Raw genomic sequence first — 18,897 nt, 5'->3', positions numbered from 1 at the left:
GGGGAGGGTCTAAGATCCCTCTGTGAAGCAAAGGTGACATATAAATTAAATACATCATGCCCGGAGTATAAAGCCCTTTGTTCTGTGGTCTTTCTGATTCCCAGCCTGACTTACAAAACAAAGATGTATAACACCAGGGACCAGCCTAGAACTTTGGCCTGTTGTGCATTGTCTGTGAAATTCTCTTATACCTCTTACTTAGTGCTGCAGTGAATGAATGAGTGGGTATATTATGTGCCCATAGATGTGTGTCTGTCATTCTGAGTGAGTGTATCTGCCTCTGTCCTTGACTTACTTTTTTTCTTTCTTCATGTTTCTTTTTCTTCCTTTTTACAATATCTCAGTTCTAGTCAGACCCTCTCTGTTCAACAATTCTTTTATTCCTAAAACACTCATAATGCTATTCAGAGAATATCTGTACAGTAGGAATAGACAGAATACAGAGTGCTTACCACTGTGTAAATGATGTGCTCCCTGAGATATTTTCATGCACTGCGTGCACGATTGTCCTTCACTCAAATTATGAAATAAAAAGAAATGTATCTACCTTTCTTTTGAATTCTTGAAGTAAGTTTGAGCAATTATCACATATGTTTGTCTTCTTAGGTTGAAACCAATAATAAAAAGGCGAGAAACAACAAAGACTGAGACTCAATAGCAAATATGAATGTGTCAGCTTCTTGAGGAATTGACAAAGAAGCATGCTTTTACAGAGAATAGGTTACCAAATAAAAGCCAGAAATCTCCTACCTCACCAGTATGAATGTTAAGATTCTTGACAGCATTTCAAGCACATTTAAAAACATTTCAATTTTGGATATTATTATCATGTATTATATATTGTTAATCTACCACTGTGAAATCACTCAGGTCACAAATGCCCAGCTCCAGATGAGGCTTTGACTGAGCCAGTGAAGGAAACAATATCCTTCCTAAGGATTGCCTCTTCTTCTCTGGCTTGAGGACAAAAAAACAGCCTCTATTGCTGACTGGTTGTAAAGCAACATAAGCATACATCTTGGGCAGAAAATCTCTCTCTTCCAATCCCTACCAAGATTCAGTTTGGGGATTTACTGACAGCAACACAGTAATTTCTTCTTGGGACTGTGATGTTTTTCCCTAGTGGCAGGATTGGATCAGTTGGGAGCATCTATTGGGTTTCTCCTTGCTATTTTGGGACTTCTTAAACACATTCCACATAGCAGTCTACAACTCTAGTGCAAGAAACAGGTATAAATGCATGTTCTCCTATAATTTGATAGATTGCCTGCCCCACTCCCCACTGAAGCACAAGGAAGACAGGGAGCAAGTTCACTGAATTGTCACTGTGATAGTCAGAGACCAGAGCACGTGCTCTGAGGTGAGGCTGAGGGAGCTGGGCTTGCTCAGCCTGGAGAATAGGAGGTGTTGAAGTGGACTGAATGACAGCCCTCCAGGTGTACTGGGTGGTAGACAAGAGGCAATAGATATAACTACACTGAAATTAGACAGGTTCAAACTGGGTAAAGCCCTGACTGGAAAAAGCTCTGAGCAACCTGGTCTGACCTTGTAACTGACCCTGCTTCATGCAGGAGGTTTGCCTAGAGACCTCCTGTGGTCCCTCCTGAGCTGAGCTATCCTATGATTTGATCTGCCATAGCTGCTCTCCGGCAGCAGAGCTAGTCCTCTCCCGTCTGGAATAAGACATAGATGAAGCAGTGCTTCTTTTAAAGAATGTGCAAAAATAGCAAAGCAACAACTTAATTTCTTTCTTTCACTTGCAAGTGGAATGAAGATATCATCCCAAGACAAACACTGTGGCCAAAAGCTCCTGAAGTTGTCTACCTGTCTAGTGGAAAGGATTCCAGAAGTGTCCTAGCTCTTCCTGGCTGGGGGTTACACCTAATTCCCAATATATATTATTTCAATCTGTGACAGCACAGACAGAAGAACTGAGTATAGTATGATTAGCTGCCAAGCTACAGACTGCAGAAAAAGAGTCATAATTTCCCTTAAACTGCAAAATTGTTCAAAATGTTTACTGGAAACACCATTTAGTACCACAACATAAAGGCAGAATGAAGAAAATTACCCTTTTAACAGGATGAGATCCTTTTCTCTTGAAAACACATTGCATTAAGACAGTACACACTGAAAAGAGATTTTTTTAAACAGTAATCTGTATGGAACCTCCAGTGCCCCTGAAGAAACTTTCATGAACTGATGTCTGTTGTGTGTGGTTCCCTACCTGGTGAACACAAGAGCCTATGAATACTTTTACTCAGACTATGCATTTAAATACTTCAGATTAAAAAATATATCGTCAAATTACCTGTTACCATGAACATGAGAAGCACAAAATGCAAAGCTGTAGTGGAGCAAGGTTGGATCAATGACAGAACCATTTTCTGAATATTCGATCAATTCATCGAGATAGCAGAGATGGCGGTGACAGCCTCTCACTCCGTAGCGAGCACAGTATTCATCTAATACGAAGACCTGACCTGGGCTAAACCAGCCCTGAAAGGCAAAAAACCACACGGCATTTTGAGATTTATTTTCCCACTCTCAGCTTTAAATCAAACAAAAAATAGAAACATAGATTTTTATGTCCATTACATAAACTTTTTATATTAGAATGATTTACATCTGACTAAGGCTGACGGCACTGGAAACTAGATCCCATGATAGCCCTCATACTGAAAGGATTAAATGTCAGGAAACTATTTGCAGTTATGAGTTACTGCTACTAAGAAATACATAGTTTACAAAAAACATGCTAATACATCCGAAGTCTGGTACAGATTAAGTTATATATCAAAACCTAATATAAACTAACACTTTAAAACAATTAATTTTGCTTTAGTAATCAATTGTAAGATACAAACTAACATTTGGGTAATGCTGAGGGACATTAGCATGGACATTAAAATACACTTTCTGGATGTTCAGTGGCTGCAACTTTAGTATTTTGACCACAATTCAACCCTTTACCCATGTAACATGCATACACTTTTAACAACTTTAAAACAACATTTACTAGGAAAGAGATACAAAACTAGGTAGTTTGTTAAAAGCCACCTGAGTAAATGAGTAAGATTTGACCTTAAATCTAAGTAATATTACTGAGAGTTTTCTTGGTCAGAGTTTTGATGAGACCAGAACAGCTTATCCCTGACACAGACATGAGCAAAGTACAGACTCCTTCACATCACAAACACAGTTCTTGAATGAATCCATAGTGTAAAAAATATAATTGAGTCTTGATGCAGAAATATGATAAAAAGTAGCACAGTGAGCTTCCAAAAAGTAGCATGGAGAAAAACCTCAGAAAACTACAACTACTGCATAGCTGTTCTACATAAGCATTTTTCCTTGTTCTTGTTTCGATTGTAGTAATATTTACCTCTCATCATCTCTCATCATTCCATCTCATCAAATGGTTAAGAGAGATTGAGGAATACCTGAACTCAAATATACAAATAACTTGGATAAGCAAAATGATTTTGCAAAGCCATGAATTTATAACATCAATATAGCAGCTGAAGACTGATATTTACCTAACGCTTGTGAATACTTCTGCAAAATCAGATGTTTAATATTTGTACAAAATATCATCAAAAATAATATTGAACAATACTTAAAAATACATTCACATCAGTTTTAAAAAATGTGTTTTAACTTTACTAAAACACTTGCATGAGACAGGAATTTAAGCTTTTTATCCTCCCCAAACTCTTAAATTTAATGTATTATCTGCAAGCAAGAACACCTCAAAGGTATTTCATATTTAATAAATTTGTTTCCTCCTAATTAATTTCTTTGAAGTCAATCTTTCCACTGCCTTTAAGGAGCTTCATCTGTTTCTAGAGAACACTTAGCTTTATTACAGAACCCAGAGCTGTACTCAGCATTTTAATCTAGTATCTGATCATGTTGCAATGCCTCATGTAGCTTACACAGTGTTTGATAGAAAATATGGTATTCTATTGAAAAAAGAAAGGAAAGGGATTTTAACTACATTTCTGCAATTATATGTGTCCTAGCCCTAGATATAATCAACAGTGGTTATGGTGATTTATATTCTCCCAATATGTTATCATTGTCATGGATCTCTCCCTACATTTTTATGGAAAACTTAACAAAATGTTGCATATCATTTCCTAGCAGTACAAAAGCAAACTATTAAAATTTCTGCTCATTCTCATCGGATATAATTGTGACAACAATACAAAATTTTAAAGAACTCATTAATTTAACTTCACTCTCTCTTAAAAGATCTGTTTGTGTGGTCATTTTTCATATAAATGTGTGCTTTCCTTGCCCTTGTCCATATCATGCACAAGACTCTCAAACACGTAACAACTATATCCTACAAAGTATTGCTATTAGATAACCACATATTTTTTATTTTATAATTGACAAAGCCCCCCAAGCCCCCCAACCTCCTCAATACTCTCTCGATACCAAGAAGAATGTAGAATTGAAGAAATTGAGGTTATATAATAATTTAATACAGAACTTTGCATAATATTAATTCTTACATGTTACTTTTATTTTTTAAAGTTGTTTGTGTGGTTACACTGCATTTGTTAAAATAAAGGGATGAATTGATTATAAAAAAATTATAAAAAAATTATGGGACATGAGCTGTTAGAGAAAAGAAAAATCACACTCATATTATCCATGTATTTTAGTGTTACCTTGACATTCCCAATATTTAAAAAATAAAAAACTAGAGTTAAATATGCAATTAAAAAAATTATCACCCATTCCACTTATTAAAAGCTGAATTTAAAAAAGAATGGTAAGAAATACATCTGCTTTATGGTTGCTATAGCACTGTGCATTTCACCTAACCTCTTCTAAAAGTTCCTGATTTCAAGGTTATATTAAGTGTCTTACTATATTATTATTATAAAAAAAGATTTTGACCCCAATGCACTGGTAGAAAGCTAACCATTTTCTCTTTGAGTTCCAATTACTTTGTACAGATGTACCTTCAGGCCTCTTTGATTCAGTGTGCAACCCACAGACAGAAAATGAGTCTTTTAACTTTTCTATATGTACGTATCTGGCAGTATTTTAAAAGGGAGACAACTGTCATCAAATAATAATTTTTCACCTTTTTAAAAACTGCAAACAAACCTAAAAACTCCAATTATTATCTTTGTATTACAAGACTAGTCAGAAAAATGGAAAAAAGAAGTATAAATCCCTATTATCTTTTTTGTTGCTGTTGGGACAGTAAAGTGAAAAAAAATTATGTGCTGTGAGGCATTTTAGATCCTTAGTGAGAGATCACTCTTTCAGACATGATATCAGGTGAAAAATAAAGCCTCAGGAAGTTATGAGGTCTGACCCACACAAACCTGTTTAACGAGTGTGTATAATCTGATGAACTTCCACAAGATTGTTGCTGGTTTTCTTCCCTAATGAAAACAAAACCTGAAGCAGCCCCATCCTCAACTAGTTCACAAAGCACAGAATAGAAAATGACTGTAGGAAAAGGAAACTGCAGCCAACATCTTACCTTTTATGACAGTAATTATGGTATTTGAATGTGGAAAACATTCATTTTGATCCAGAGACCACATTCTATTTGCTTTTGTTTAATAATTATACTCCCCTTTGTTACTTTCAATTCAGGTAGTACATATAAGCCCATATATCTATATTTCTTATGGATATGCCTCCCTTCGTTGGTGTTCCTCCTTCACACCAGAGTGGAATGAAGCATTTCAAGACAGATGAAAATGTTTGTAATGAGGCAACTACATTTGGACCTTAAAATGTCTGTACAGGTGTCAGTAAATCCTATCACAGGAGTTCTTACTGTCGTCAAAACCTTCTGTTTTTATCCAAACCTCCCCAGAGGACATGGTAAATTTCAGCTGACAAAATTGAAGACAGTTTGTGTCTCTTTGCTTTCTATTGAGTGGCACAGCAGCCGCTTGCAAGTATATAATTTTCAAATTTAAAACCAATCGATTGGACCCTTTATTCCACCTACAACTGCAGCTGTTGAATGAACAAGGAAGAAAGGACTACTTTGTTACTACTATTTCTCACTTCTTTATATCTATGTTCCAGCCAGTACTCACCAAACAAGAATAGGAGTCATTCAATCTGTGATCCAAGGTCTGTCTCTGAAGCAGTCTAAAGAGGGAAGCATGGTCAAATTTGCAGGGATTAGCAGAAATAAACTCATCCATGCCATGTTTCTGGCCACGGTCTGTATCTGTTACACAAAGGGAAAATGTGCAGAGCAATACACGTGAGTGTGTGTTCAGACTTACAAACACCAGTATATGCATGGCATATGAGTCTCAATAAGCTTTCTTGAAAGTATCTCAAAAAAATAACTCATATAGAGAGATGCTTGGAGGTGAATTATTACAGAATCTTGATCTTTTAATCTGAAAAGATTATTACTGAATTATTTTTCTATCATATCAATCTACAGAGTGTAACAGTGAAAAAAAAATTGCTGCTCACTGACAGATAAACCAAAATTTAGAAAGGTTGCTAGAAAACACAACATAGTACATTAAAAAAGTCTTAAAGAATTGTTTTCTAGTGGGCTCTGCAAATGTTTCAACTTAAAAACAATGCTATAAGTAGAAAAGAAAAATATTCTGTAATTTCCTGGTTTAGTATGGCTCTTTTTCTAATTTTAGCAAAATAACCACAAAATACTAGGAAAAAAGAAAAAAAAAAACCTGAAAAAAAACCCCCAACAAGTTTATGCATTTATTTCTTCAGAAATGAAAGAGCATCTTTACTGCAGTTCAAAGTACCACTTAATAGAAATATTCATCATGGCTTGAAGCCTACTTCTCAAATGGCAAACTGGAGCAGAAATGAACACACTGGCTTGAGCTAGGTCATTTCCAGCCTTCTTTTTGTACTCGGCTTTTAATGAGACAAACCTTAATGTAGTAATGGCAAAGAGCTCCTTCAACCTTCCAGCAAAGTGTACTGAAAAAGGGAGCAGCATTTTTGTGTAAATAAATTGAGAAAACATACCATCCCAAATGGCACTTCAATCAAAGGCCCAAATTTATTGTTCTTCACAGATTGCATCTTTCAACGCCTTTAAACCCCGCGGGTTTATCAAAAGAGAAGCTCTAGTGATTGCTTTCATTAATGCTATGTTTTGTCAAAGTCTTCAATGTGAATTATCTATCTAGTATGGACAGAAAAAGCCTTACAGTGCCCAAAAGGACTAGTTATGTATTAGCACATTAGCTGTCTTAGATTCTATAGACTGTATTGGGGTGAACAGTCCTATCAACTTAAAAATTGACTTCCCCTTTCAATAGGGTCTTAGCTCTTTGTTCCTTTAAATTCAAACCTAGGTCTTTTTATATTAGTTACCAGAAAAGTATAGATCTAAGTGTATCCTAAATGCAATTTTGAAAACCTGCATAGTAGAAATCTAAAATTTCTAAAGAAAGGAGACAAAAGTTTATTGATTAAACCCAATTATAGAGTCAGGTTCATAATAAAACTCAATATTGATCTGTGGGCATGATGCTAACATAATCAGTCACATTTAGAAATTTAGCCCCAGATCATATTGATCCATGTCAAGTCCAACTTTCAGCTGTATTTGTGGATGGGAGAATTATTTAATTCAAGCTGAAGGATCTGCAACATCAAATCCTAGAAAGATGCAGAAACTAATTCATATCACTTGGCTTTGCATTGTCAAAGCAAGAGTCACATCCATGTGACAGATTTCACCAAGGTGGATGTAGCAAATAAACAGTATGACAATAGGTCGATGGTGTAAGGTATGAGACCATCATCCCAGAGAAACAGCAGCATGTATTTTAAATGATTGAAAGATCTGTAGCATATGTGATTACATAGATTAGCAATATTTCAACGAGCATTAGGCTAGCCTATCATTAATGACAAACCTAGCTCATATTTTTGACACAGGTACAGGAAATGCTCTCTCTTAATTACTGCAATTTAACTGTATTTAAACATATTAATTCAAAGATAAACAACTGATATCAACCAAAAGTACTGAGCAACATACGAAGTTATCTATACCTTCCAAAATGTCCAAACACAGATAAAATTATTTCAAACCCATTATATTTAATGTACAGGTGACTGATTTCAACATTTCTTGTAAGTTTTCCTTCTTATAAGAATATCAGGTTTATCATATACTATAAACATTATTTATAGTAAGATATATGACAAAAAAGAAAAAGTATTAATATTTCTTTTTGCTATCATGTTGAAAATTATATAGAGTCAAATCATTCTTAAACTAACCTTTTGGTTTTTTCTCTGGTTAACCACACCAATATAAAAGATACCCCTTTTTTATGAGAGAAAGTGTAAGTACTGACAAGTAATTTAAGTATTTTGAAATCAGGAGACTGGATGTTGCAAATTAAACAGATCCAGCACACTGATGATCAGAATGATGACATCCAGATGATCATAATGAGTAAGGTGACCCATTGAACACAACACGACTTGTGAAAGCAGAATATACTGTTACATAATTTGGGCAAGATAAGCAAAAATATGGATTTAAGTGTATAAATATTTGCTAGATTTAATTCTAAAAGGAAGATCCATGACTGATCATCTTTTTGAGTGAATCAAGCAGTACAAGTAACATTGTCAAACAGTAACACAAGATCTGTTACCAAATATATTTTAGCTACAGAAAAACAACTAAAAACTTACCTTTGCTAGCTGTAGGCAAGCAGGAAATAACAGAAAAATAGATCTAGTGTAATACATTACATTTTTGTTTATTGTTATGATATACATACAAGATAGCTGGTAAATATTTTGACATGAAAAGGAACTAAAAAATTTAAGAACTTGAGCAAAGATTATGAGGAATTCATAAATAGTGTATGACCATGACTAAAAAAATTACTCAAGACCCTACTTTTAAAAATTGTTAGAGAGATTGATTTTTTCAAATTCTTACACAAATGAGCTTTAGCTGTCCTGTTCAAACAACATGCAAATGCAAAAGGCATATAAAGTGCTATATTGTCAAATAGTTAAGAAAAGAATACAAATCCATTTATCCCTACCATTTCTCAACCTTGGAAAATATTTGGAAGACATTTGGGGAGAGCTTTGAAGCAGTAATATTTCTCTTGCTTTTTCACAAATAGTTTTTCTTCCTTTCTTAATAGAATTTGTTGTCATGCTCTCCATGTTGCCTTTAACTCAAAATCACTGGCTGCTACTTCCATGTTGCACTGCCTGTTTCAGGTTGTGTATTTCACCTTTTGGAAACTGTTACCCAAAAAACTATCCATTTATTTTTGATCAAGATAGGACAAACAAATACGTTTTCAAACGATGTTAAAAACTAACAAAAGCTATTGCAGGAGTTTTAGCATGTTCTTTGGGTGCTCTTTTAGACAAAGATATTAATTTTGGCAGAATAGCATTCTAAGTATGCCATTTGCCACCTTTGCAAGAAACTTTTAGTTAAGCTGTAAAGGCCATAAAAATCATCACATCCTCAGTGACTCAGCAGAGTTGACTGAATTAAGACTACCAAGAATTTCATGTTTATGGCACATTCTCAAGGGGTTCTAGCATCCCTGCAGAGCATCTCTGCCCTGTTCCAGCCCAAAAGCAAATACACATTTCCTGCATCATCTACTCTGTGCTAGGGTGAACTACAGGTACTGGCCTTGCTGAGTGGTGACCTACTCCTTTTTGTGGCTCTCAGTGACATCTCTGCTTGTTTTTAAGCATCATGAAAGCAATCTGAACTAGCTCAGGCAAGCAGGAAAGAAGAGCAGCTAGAGGCAAGCAATATAGTATTGTAGGGATTAAAAGGATTTAAAGACTAAGACTAGTAGGGTAAGAACTATGACTCTGTTACAGAAGGGGCTGGAACTGGTCGGAAAAGACAGTGGCAAGACATGCATTACATTCCTTCAAGTGCCACTCCAGACAGATGGTGACAGCTTACATTGGGAACATTTTGACTCCTGATCATTGACCAGGACTCCAAAGTGCTCCACGCTTAGAAACACAGGCCAAAGAGACAATCTATGACCCCAGAACTTTATAATTTAGGTATCAGGCCGCAAAATAACTTCTGCAGAGAAACTGGCAGAGAATGAGAAAGCTGCTGGCCCATATGGCCCAACTGTCAGGCTGGGAATACCACACTGACTGACTGCCAGTATTTCGTTGAAGGGCAAATTTGAAGAGGATACTAGATAGTTTTTACATGTTCCTGACTAGTACAGAAGAGAGCCCACAGGTGACTTACTGACTGCCTAAGGTGGTGGAGGCCGGTGTAAACATTTTCCTTCTAAAAGGGAGACGGGAGTGGATGGAGGCAAGCACGAAATGGACATAAAGGGGAATGGGGAAACATGCAGGGAGAGTGGAGTTAGTCCAGTCTTCTAAAAGGCAGAAGAGTATGGTGGACAACATAAAGCTGCAAAACCTGCCAAGAAAACTATGTCAGATGAAAAAATATCTTTTACTCACTTTTTTCTAAAAATGTAATTAATTGAAAGAGATCGTCTCAGAACTCATGAGGGTATAGGTTCAGAATGATATTTGGCTTTGTATTTCTTCATTAAGATGTGACTATCCCCTCAGGTCCTGCTTTTAACTCCTGTGTTATGAACAAATTATTAGCAGTGCTCAGCACTCCAGCAGCCTTTTCAATTGCATGAATATATCCCCTAATACACTGCTTATTAAGAAAGGGATCACTTTCTGAACCTTTATGTGATTCAGATTAATCTGTTTTTCATTGGTGCTTTCCCTGAAACATTAACGTCCTTCAGAAACTTATGGCTATTCTACAATCATGCATCCCCTAAATACTATGTTCTTTCATTCAATATGCTCATGCAGAACAGTGGAACTGAAGGTCACTCTCCCTCTCTTGATCATTGCCGATATTAGCCTGGCTTCACTTTTGTTTTGGAGTCACCTAATACCACAAAACTGCAATACCAAGTTATTTAGAGATGAAAAAATTGGGTGGTATTCTACATTTTAGAAGTTGGACAGGTACAACAGCAGTTTGATTCTGTTAAATGACCACTTTCAGATACTTCTCATAACTATCAAGAAAATTTCAGGATGAAAGAAGATATTTTATAAAAACGATATAGAAAAACATTGAAACATTTCTCCTCAAGTTGACTTTTTTCTACATCCTGCAATTTAAAGATATTTAATTTTCTCCAAATAATTGAAAATTCTTTTTGACCATTTAATCAGGGTGAGTTGATTTTTCATCTTAGAGGATAAAGAAGATGGGGACAAACTTTAAAAGTTTGAATGCCATTAACTGACATTTTTCTTGCAAAGCCCAAGCTGGTTTTCTGCTTTCTGTAAGTGGAGATGGCTTTGCATAAGATACTGTAGAAACTAAAACAATGTGATCTTCTATTAGCTGGAAATGCTTAAATTATGTACTAATAGGAAAATAAGAATCATAAAAATATCTGGTCAAAACTCTATTTCCTCGTAGTAAAAATGCATCATAGTAAAGACAAAAAAAATGGAAATTAATTTCATTTAATATATATGCCAGCTATCAAGTACTTGCTTGGTGTTACATCTTGATTAAAAATAAAAGAAACTTAGCTTCATGCAAACATTTTTCTAGGGGAAAAGAAAATGAACTTCTCATGAAACTGAATCTATTTAAATGTGACAAATGGTCATCTATAGATTCTTCTTAGGAGTAAAACTATGCCTCAAGAAATTCAGCACAGGAAGTAGGAGTCTTACATAATTATTTAAGGTTATATCTGAAAACCCTAGTTCTTGAAGTTTCTTAAAAATGGAATAATTTGATTATGCCCATTTCTACCTCAAGTGCAAGAGAGAGAATAAAAAAAATTTCCTCATGTAGAGAGAACTGGGGTATTATAAAAATCAATCAAACAATGGTTCTAAATCTCACATTAAATTAGATTCCACAAGTTACTCTATTGCAAAGAAATCTATGAATTGTAAGTTATGAATTATTTTATGAATTATTACATAGTATCAACTTTGAAGTACATTAAACCCAATAATAATAAAAAATATGGATTTTTGATTTATATACAGCTCATTCATATGAGTTTGTGTAATTAGATACATAAGCATGACAGAAAAATACGTATTTGAGGCTTTTGAACTTCCCTTAAAATGTCTTTACAATAATCCTCACTTTTTCTATGGTTTCCACCCAAAAACTGTAGTCTCTCTAAAATAATGCCTAAAATAATATCAAGATGTGACAATCTTGCTGTTTAATTCTTTCACATTTTCAATAATTTTATCTCTGAAAACACAATTTCAGTACATCCAAACTTGTGGTTGCTTTTTGTACCTTTTTCTTTCTATAATTTTTATTGCCCTGTGGTCAGCGTGTTCTAGTTGCTTTCACTTCCAGGTAAACACTGTGTCCAAAACCAGGAGCAATTCCTTGGCCACTGCTGACAGTGGTCACTTCTTTTGTGCTTTCTAACTGATGCACATGAAGTAGAGACATTAGGTGGGAACACAGTGAACTCCCACCACCCAGCACAAATCCAGGGAACTGGGAGGAGGTGAGCAGAAGCCCTCTTTGGATGTTGCTCCACCTTTGCTTTTGCAACATTACTTCCATCCTACTTCACCTTAATGGCCCCAAAATGAAAGATTACTTCACAAAGTGTTTCAGATTAATTCCCTTCCAAATTGCTTCAGATAAAAAGCAGATGTCAGTGCTTTTGTGAGACTAAACTTTTTTCAATTATCTTGACATTGAAAAGCTCAGTGACACTGACAGCTCAGTCAGGATTTTAGATAAATATTACTAAGTTTAACAAGCACATTTTACTGTTTTCTAAAAGCTAACTGATATAAGATTACAGGATGAATAGAAGGTCGTGAGACTGAGTGATAACAGGACTGAGGGAGGAGAATGGGTTTGGGTCAACCTGCTACAGACTTCAGACACTAAACCAAGTTTAGTCTAAAACATGTATCTCCCTTCTATCACTGTACATGTACGATTGGTTATATGATAATGAAGAAGGATCATTGTATAATAATCATATGATGTTCCAGAAATTTGATGGCTACTACAAAGATCCTCAGATTGCACTCAGCCTCTGTAATACCATCAAAAAAAATCATACATATGCTTCCTTCATGCAGATATCTACATGATAGAATACTTTCAAAGAGATAATATGAAGATTTAAAGGTATGTTTAATATATGCTATCTACATTGATTTCTCTGAAATGATACTTTTCTCAAAGAAAGGTGATGAAAATTTAAACCTGAATAATTTTAAGAATTTTTTATATGCAATTTAATATTACACTATGTGCCAAAAACATCCAGGAGCCCATCTATTGCCTTTCAACTCACAACATACTGTCTGCATAGAAATTTTTTGGTAACTAATACATAGAGTGTATGATAAAGCTGACCTAAATCTATAAAAATTCTGAGAATAGATTGATGCTTTTCTATTCAACACTACACTGACTGGCTAATGAAAAATATAATGCAAACCAAACACCGTCTCCATGGTAATATGTGGGTCAATTGTAAGGAATATGAAGCTAATTGCTGTATTTTCATGGATTATAATAAAAATAATGACCTGCAAGTCAGGATTTCCCTTGTTATTACTAATAATCTGAGTTAAAGAGCTTCTGGCTAACAATGAACTGCTAGACACATTTGCCTAGTGAGTAAGTTCTGCTTAATTAAACTTCATTGAGGGAGCTGCTACATATTTTACCAGCTAAAATCAAAACCAAAGCCACAAAAGAAAACAAAAGCCAACTTACAAAGTGGGGATATATCTGTGTTGGCATTGCCTCCTTTAAGATTCATCTTCTGAGCTTGACTTGCAGGAACAGGCTTGTAAGATTGACCTGTAGCTCTGTACATAGCTTGAACCCAGAGTATTCTATCCTGCTCATCATCACTGGCAAATATCACGGTATCGCCTTCTTTAACAGCATTGAAAAACATTCGACCACCCTGAAGACCTGAAGCAGCAAATAAGAAGGTAATCTTGATAAATGCAGGTTACTTCTAAATCACCATTAATGTTTATTACATTACTGGTTTTAGTCTGAGTAGGTGTGTGTGGAGGGGTGTGCTAAAACATTTTATAGGTATTTATGACCTAGAAATAAGATAAATCTAGAGCTATAAGGATCAAATGGTAATACATGGAAGTAACATAAGTAAAATAAATACAGAAGTCACAGGAGAAAATATTTACGTGACTCCACTTTCAATTCAGCTCCAACTTATTTCTTAATTATTTTCTCTGTGTCATATGCTATTTTGCATTTTTTTAACATATTCTCCTTCCTGGTTATTATTTTATTAGCTGGAACTTCCTGTCAACCTTATCTCTTATTGAACAGAGACAGCTCCATACCCTTTATCAATGCTGCTCTTCCTTCCTTAGTCCTTTTTCTCATTCCAGTGTTTTTTTCTCAGAGCATGTAATGAGAACAACAGTCAATGTGGCTGTGCTGGGGATTTCTTTATGACAAAATTGTTTTGGTTTTCCAAACACCTTCTAAGCACTGTTTGCCTTCTCAGTTGTTCTAAACATTGACCCAACATTTTCAAAGATTAATCTTCAATGTTTCAGAAGTCTTTCAATTTTGTAACCCTCCACTGCACAGGTAGAATTGTTTTCCTCTGCATGAGATTTCCCTCTGCCATTTTAATATTAACTTGTGGAGATTTCTCTGATATCTCCAAACTTACTTTTGATGACTATGAGTAATTTGTCTTTCACAAGCATTGTCATCATTCACCTTATTTTCTAAATTACTTATGAATATACTTCACAGTATACTGCCACTTGCCACCACCATCAAAAAGAGGAAAGGGGGAGACTAACTAGAATTCACTATTTTTTCCTTGTATTATATGTGGTCTTACAATGTTTCAGGAAAATTTGGTGTGAAGTTTATTTTTCATTAGTCATACAACAAGCTTCTTTCTAAAAGCATGATTTTTCACACCAGAATGTCCTAGTGCAATAATTACCAAAGAACCTCGGGATTTTTTGCTGCTAGACCAAAATGAGCAAATTGAATCAGCTAATTTACACAAACATATTGTGCTTCAGTATCCTACTTCAAAATCATGAAAAGTACCTGTGTGAGGAGCTGTGTAATCCACAGTGTATCCTTCCAGTTGCATCAGTTCCTGAGGCTCAGACTTCTTTTCTCTGTAACTGCACATTGCAAATGTGTATTGGCTAACCTGAATAAGAAAGGACTTCTTAATTATTGAATTGCATTTCAGAACTGTATAAAAAATGTACCATAGTTTAAATTAGCTTTCATTTGCACTGAATAAATGAATTCCCCCTTTTTTTTTTTTTTGTTTCTTTTCCGGAAGTATTTACAGTGTAAAACTTCTCATTCCTTCCCCTTTCTGCCAAAATGAAGGAAAAAAGCCTCCAAACAAAATAACCCATAAACGCATCTCTCTGCAGTTTCCTGAAATACATTTTGGGATGTTGCTTTACCAAAAAATGAAGGGAAGCCATTTAGATTCTGGTAGGGAAAATACATAGTACTGTGGTACTGACCAAATTGCTCAGTATACTGTAAGAGAAAAAAAGAACTATATTCCAAGAAACTGAGACAACAAGGACTTTTATGTATAAAAGTACTGTTTGCAGAAGGAGTGGCACAATTATCATGAAACTGGAAAGAACATATAATCTGGCCAATTCTAGCTAATGATGACAAGCATCAGAACCTTCAGTTTGATTTTGTATTCTAATTTCTGTACCTTTTGCGTCTGTGTTCTCACCCACCCCTGGGTTGTTTGGCTCACTAGATAAAGTACTGTGTAGGCCAAGCTGCTTGCAGGTGGCATGAAAAATATTAGTTACTTGTCATCAAGTACAATTATCAAAAAAATAATACAGCAGTGAGAATCTGTCACCAGGAGGTTTTCGACTCTGTAGACGAAATAGAAAATTGTAAGGAGAGGTGAGGAAAAACTGGCTGGAAAGACAAAGAATGATAAAGAAAGAAATGCAGTTATCTGGGAGGGAAAAGCAATCAATGAAGCAAAACTGAGGTGTTCCCAGCCTTAGATGAAGAGCTGGGAAGACTATAAAAGATGACCAGAAGAAAGAGCATATGAATTTGTGAACACCTGAAACTTAAGGGAACTGAATGTATAGGCACCTCTGAAACTCTCATCTCCAAGAACTGTAGCATACCTGACCAACAGACTTGTTTTGAACTATAATATAATTTCTTAGATCTGTAAAATTATGCAAGGATTTACAGATAGGTAAGGAGCTCATCTCATATACGATGGATCATCTTTATTTTAACTGCTGACTGCTCAGCTAACTTAGCTGTTTTGGCTACAACTTCAGGAATGATCCTTTTCGAAGTAAAATTTGGACATTTGTCAGCTTCATTCATGTATTTGCTGGTGCTGTGTCTTTACTCTTTGTAAAAGATTGATGTTTTTTGAAAATAAGGATGGAATGTGTGATTATTATCTGGGTAATGGTCTAAAAAGATTTCATTATTTTATATATTGGGGCATTTTTGAAACAGGACTATGCTATCTATGTGTATGCAGCTCATGGTGACTGAACGTTCCCTGCCACAGCCTGTACAAGCAAAAGGAGCAGGTGTAATAGCTCTCTGCAAAATGGCCATCGGGGCTCAAATGCCAAACTGATGTCTCCAGAACCACAGCAGGAGTCTACAGGGGAGAGAAACTAAACACAGCTCTTCTAGTTTAATTATTTCATTAGTTAAACAAAGGCAGTTTTACAGGAGATAAGAATTTGAGAGACACAGTTAGATCACTGAAACTGTGTGTCAGCTTTCCACATCAGATTTGGTACAAACGTTTAAAGGGGCACACCAAGACCAGCTCAAGTATACATAAACACAAAAGACAATCTAGTTCACACAGAAATTCAGATTTACAGGCCAGAAAGGGACTATTACAAGCAGCCAGCCCATCCTCCAGCATGACAGGCACAGCAGAATTTCACCTCCCTGTTTGTGCATTGAGCCCACAGTTTTGCTTTCATTAACAGTATATATTTTAGAAAATTACCATATTTTGGTTTAAACATTTTAAGTTATCCCTGGGCTGACAAGCAGGGTCCAGGGTCCAGCTGGGAGCAGGACAACCAGCCCCATCGCCAGCCCTGGGCACAGGCCAAGGATGGCCTGGGATATGGGGAACTGGAGACCAGCCCTGCTGTGGCATCTCTGGGGCTGGGGATGATGGCCCCAGGAGGCTGAAATGGGGGTCTGGGCTGTGGGCAGGGACAGTCAGGGCTGGTGGTCCCCTTTGGGATGGGACCTGACATGGGGCTCATCCCTGCGCTGTGCCCTCTGCTCTAGGTGAGGCAGCAGCACCACCTCTGTCACTGCTTATAGTCCCAAAACCACATTTGCCCTCATGGACAAGCATGGAGGGAGCTGTTGGTTAGTCACACAACTCTAAATCCTTTGCAATTAGCATTATATTTCATGAGTGCTTCCTCCTTTTCTTTTCCTTGTAAACTGAACCTACAGTTTTAATTTTTGATACTTTGCACTGTAGCAAAAACATTTTTCAGTTTATTCCATTTGGTTGAATGAAATAACCTGGTAGGACCCACATTCTGCTCTCAAATTTTCACGTCAACAATTCCACATAACCACACTGTATAGGCAGTCTGAGCCATCAGAAAGGAAGCTAGCAGACACTAATAATGGAAATGCACAGGATGCCCATATTTTTCAGATTTCTTCAGCCACTGAATGTTTCTGAAGATAAACTTGTTGAAGATCTGGGTGATGCATCTTTATTAATTTTTAACATTACCTCTGCAACAAGACAGACATTATAATGCTGCTGATTTTACTTTATCAAACATACTGCAAACACGTTCTCTTATTTTAAAGGAAGAATAAGTCACAATCAGTGACTTCTTCTTTTTGTTGAAAATGAGACATTTTAACGTTTTGTCACCAAAGAGATAGATAGAAAAACTCCAGGAGACTTTGTTGGGAAATAAAAGTCTCAACAAAATAATGAAATACAGAACTTGCCTCATTTATTTATGCTTGCAGTTTCTTAAACCCTTTTCCTTATGGTCATCAGTGGCTGCTACCATTTGCTACAGAGAGAATCACCAGCACAGTCTGAAATAACACTTTTTAATATAGATCTTTGACAGGGTTTAAGTGTATTATTAGTGGTTAATGGAGCTGTAATTAGCTTTGCCTAAGAATTCAGCAAATTAGCATAAATACTTCATAGAATAATGGGTACTCAAAAGTCAGGAATATGTACAACACACTCTCAGATAAAAACAGAATCACGCCATCCTCTTGAATAGTTATCTTGGCAGAATAAAAGGCAATCCTCTTCCTACAACTGCATTTACTTGAATTCTGTTATTTTCCAGATGTCCAAACACCTGACTACCAGCTGTTCTATCTATTTTGTAACAAGGTGCAAAACCAACAATCTATGCAGGTATGACAGACTGGTACAGAAATGTGAATGGGACTTATGAGAGTGTCACTAAGGGATGTCCCCATGGGGCACACAGACACTGTTTAATGTGCTGGGAGAAGTGTTACTGCACACCTGGCAGCTGATCCTGTGGTGTCTGCTACAGGCCATCACCGGGCAGCTCACTCCAGCAGCAAGAATTAGCCTGTGTGGTTGGTGTGTTTAGAAAACAATTATCCATGAATCAAATGAATGCCTTTTCAAACATCAGACCAGGTGAAATTGAAATGACAGAAGTGGATCTGCATTCCGATTACTGGAGGAAGATATCAGACAGTAAATGAAGTAAAACATATCAGGTCTACCTGAGGCTTTTTACTTAATATTTTACCTCCCTGTCATTTTCTGGTTTTAA

The 18,897-nt window shown here is 36.0% G+C and overlaps 1 protein-coding gene across 5 annotated transcripts in view; it reads right to left on the bottom strand.

The window, feature by feature from the left end:
* CADPS2 (calcium dependent secretion activator 2) overlaps positions 1 to 18,897 on the bottom strand; it is a 292,353-nt gene that overhangs the window by 90,020 nt on the left and 183,436 nt on the right. For all 5 annotated transcript variants that reach the window (XM_068996437.1, XM_068996444.1, XM_068996463.1 and 2 more), the window contains exons 10-13: positions 15,140 to 15,248; positions 13,802 to 14,005; positions 6,084 to 6,220; positions 2,312 to 2,499 (exon numbers count right to left, since the gene is read on the bottom strand). In XM_068996437.1, the coding sequence (XP_068852538.1) occupies positions 2,312 to 2,499; positions 6,084 to 6,220; positions 13,802 to 14,005; positions 15,140 to 15,248 (638 nt within the window). The remainder of the gene's footprint in view (positions 1 to 2,311; positions 2,500 to 6,083; positions 6,221 to 13,801; positions 14,006 to 15,139; positions 15,249 to 18,897) is intronic.

This window comes from Aphelocoma coerulescens, chromosome 1A (genome assembly GCF_041296385.1).
Source record: "Aphelocoma coerulescens isolate FSJ_1873_10779 chromosome 1A, UR_Acoe_1.0, whole genome shotgun sequence".
Lineage (NCBI taxonomy): Eukaryota > Metazoa > Chordata > Aves > Passeriformes > Corvidae > Aphelocoma > Aphelocoma coerulescens.
This window is presented reverse-complemented; position numbering and strand designations above follow the sequence as displayed.